The following is a 1404-nucleotide window of genomic DNA, read 5'->3' on the forward strand; positions in this document are numbered from 1 at the left end:
GGTCCTGTCTATTTTTATTCAATGATATTCTGCATATTATGATCTTATCTAAAAAAGAAAATCATGCAAAGGGAAAGTCAAATTTTAAGGGGATTATTATTTCAACGTGACAAGAATTTTTTTTTTTTTTAAATAATAGAACAATAAGCATATACAACTAACCACATCTGTTATACCTTAAATTAGATTTTACAATTTCTTAAATGCTGAGAACACAAGGGGATAATTAGATTTTATCGCTTACTAGATAAATTTCTGAAAATCCTAGAATAATAGAACAATAAAAATCTACAATTAAACATGAGTGCAGTTACACTACAGAGTTATTAGCTCAAATCACACGTACAAATTAAAATTCTCAAAACGTACAATAAAGACGAAGGTGTTGAGTACTTGCTTTAGAATTTAAAACGTATATCTTACCAAACGCTAGTCTTTTCCGAAAAGTATCCCTCATGTACTTATACTTCTCAGCCATAGAAAGTATATCGGTAGGAGCATCAAGTTGAGAAGCTTTCAGCCTCTCAAGCCTAGAGCTGAACTTTGAGCCAACAACACCATTGGGAGGCAGTGGGTTGCTTGACAATTGGTGTTGGCTGTACCCACCAACTAAGTAAGGTTGGTTCTCAACAAACAAACGCTTTAAGGATGCAGCAGCTATTGCTTCAGGTTCTTTTCTCCCTCTTCTACAAGAGTAATTGTAGGGCTCTGCCCAAGGATTGAAAATAGAGATTATTTAACAACATTAATCAATTTCGTAGAAATTAGAAACTAAATAGTTATCAAATTGGTGCTGAGGAGCTGCAGGTGTTAGATTCCAGGCATAAGTGTCATAGAGGTATTGTTCTCAAACACTATTTACATCGGGAGGACTTCAGAGTTTTAGTTCTTAGCTCTAATATGTGTTATTTAGCTTTGACTAAAAACTGGCGGTGCCAAAGTATAAATTAACAACAACTCACACATGATAGTGTCCCTAAATAAAGAAAGAATATTATAATATCATGACATCTGTTACAAAATCTTCCTAGAACTGCTCAGGCACCAGTCTACACACCGCATACCACAAAAAGTGGAACATTTTAACGTAACTTTAATGGGACTTGAATTGATAACAATAATACTCATAAAGCATAAACATACCAGTACGAGCACATCCAGATGGATTAGATGGTGGGCTGTAGTCTGAACATCGACGCACAGTTCGACCAATGCGGTCACCAGCCATTGAACGGTCATTAGATGGCTGCTTATGCTTCTTGCAAAAGGAAAGGAAACGAATGCATTGACCTTCTTCATCATCATCTACTGAAAGAAGATGCAGTCTCTCTTCATCCTCGAGCTTTGCAGTTATTAGCGAGAGAGAGAGAGAGAGAGAGAGAGAGAGAGAGAGAGAGATCAGTA

At 36.2% G+C, this 1404-nt stretch overlaps 1 protein-coding gene across 1 annotated transcript in view; it reads right to left on the reverse strand.

The window, feature by feature from the left end:
• The window catches only part of LOC101303032 (histone-lysine N-methyltransferase ATX2-like), a 14154-nt gene that overhangs the window by 3992 nt on the left and 8758 nt on the right, over positions 1 to 1404 (reverse strand). The window contains exons 18-20 of the mRNA XM_004297983.1: positions 1144 to 1342; positions 585 to 708; positions 424 to 536 (exon numbers count right to left, since the gene is read on the reverse strand). Of these exons, the coding sequence (XP_004298031.1) occupies positions 424 to 536; positions 585 to 708; positions 1144 to 1342 (436 nt within the window). The remainder of the gene's footprint in view (positions 1 to 423; positions 537 to 584; positions 709 to 1143; positions 1343 to 1404) is intronic.

Source organism: Fragaria vesca, linkage group LG4 (genome assembly GCF_000184155.1).
Source record: "Fragaria vesca subsp. vesca linkage group LG4, FraVesHawaii_1.0, whole genome shotgun sequence".
NCBI lineage: Eukaryota > Viridiplantae > Streptophyta > Magnoliopsida > Rosales > Rosaceae > Fragaria > Fragaria vesca.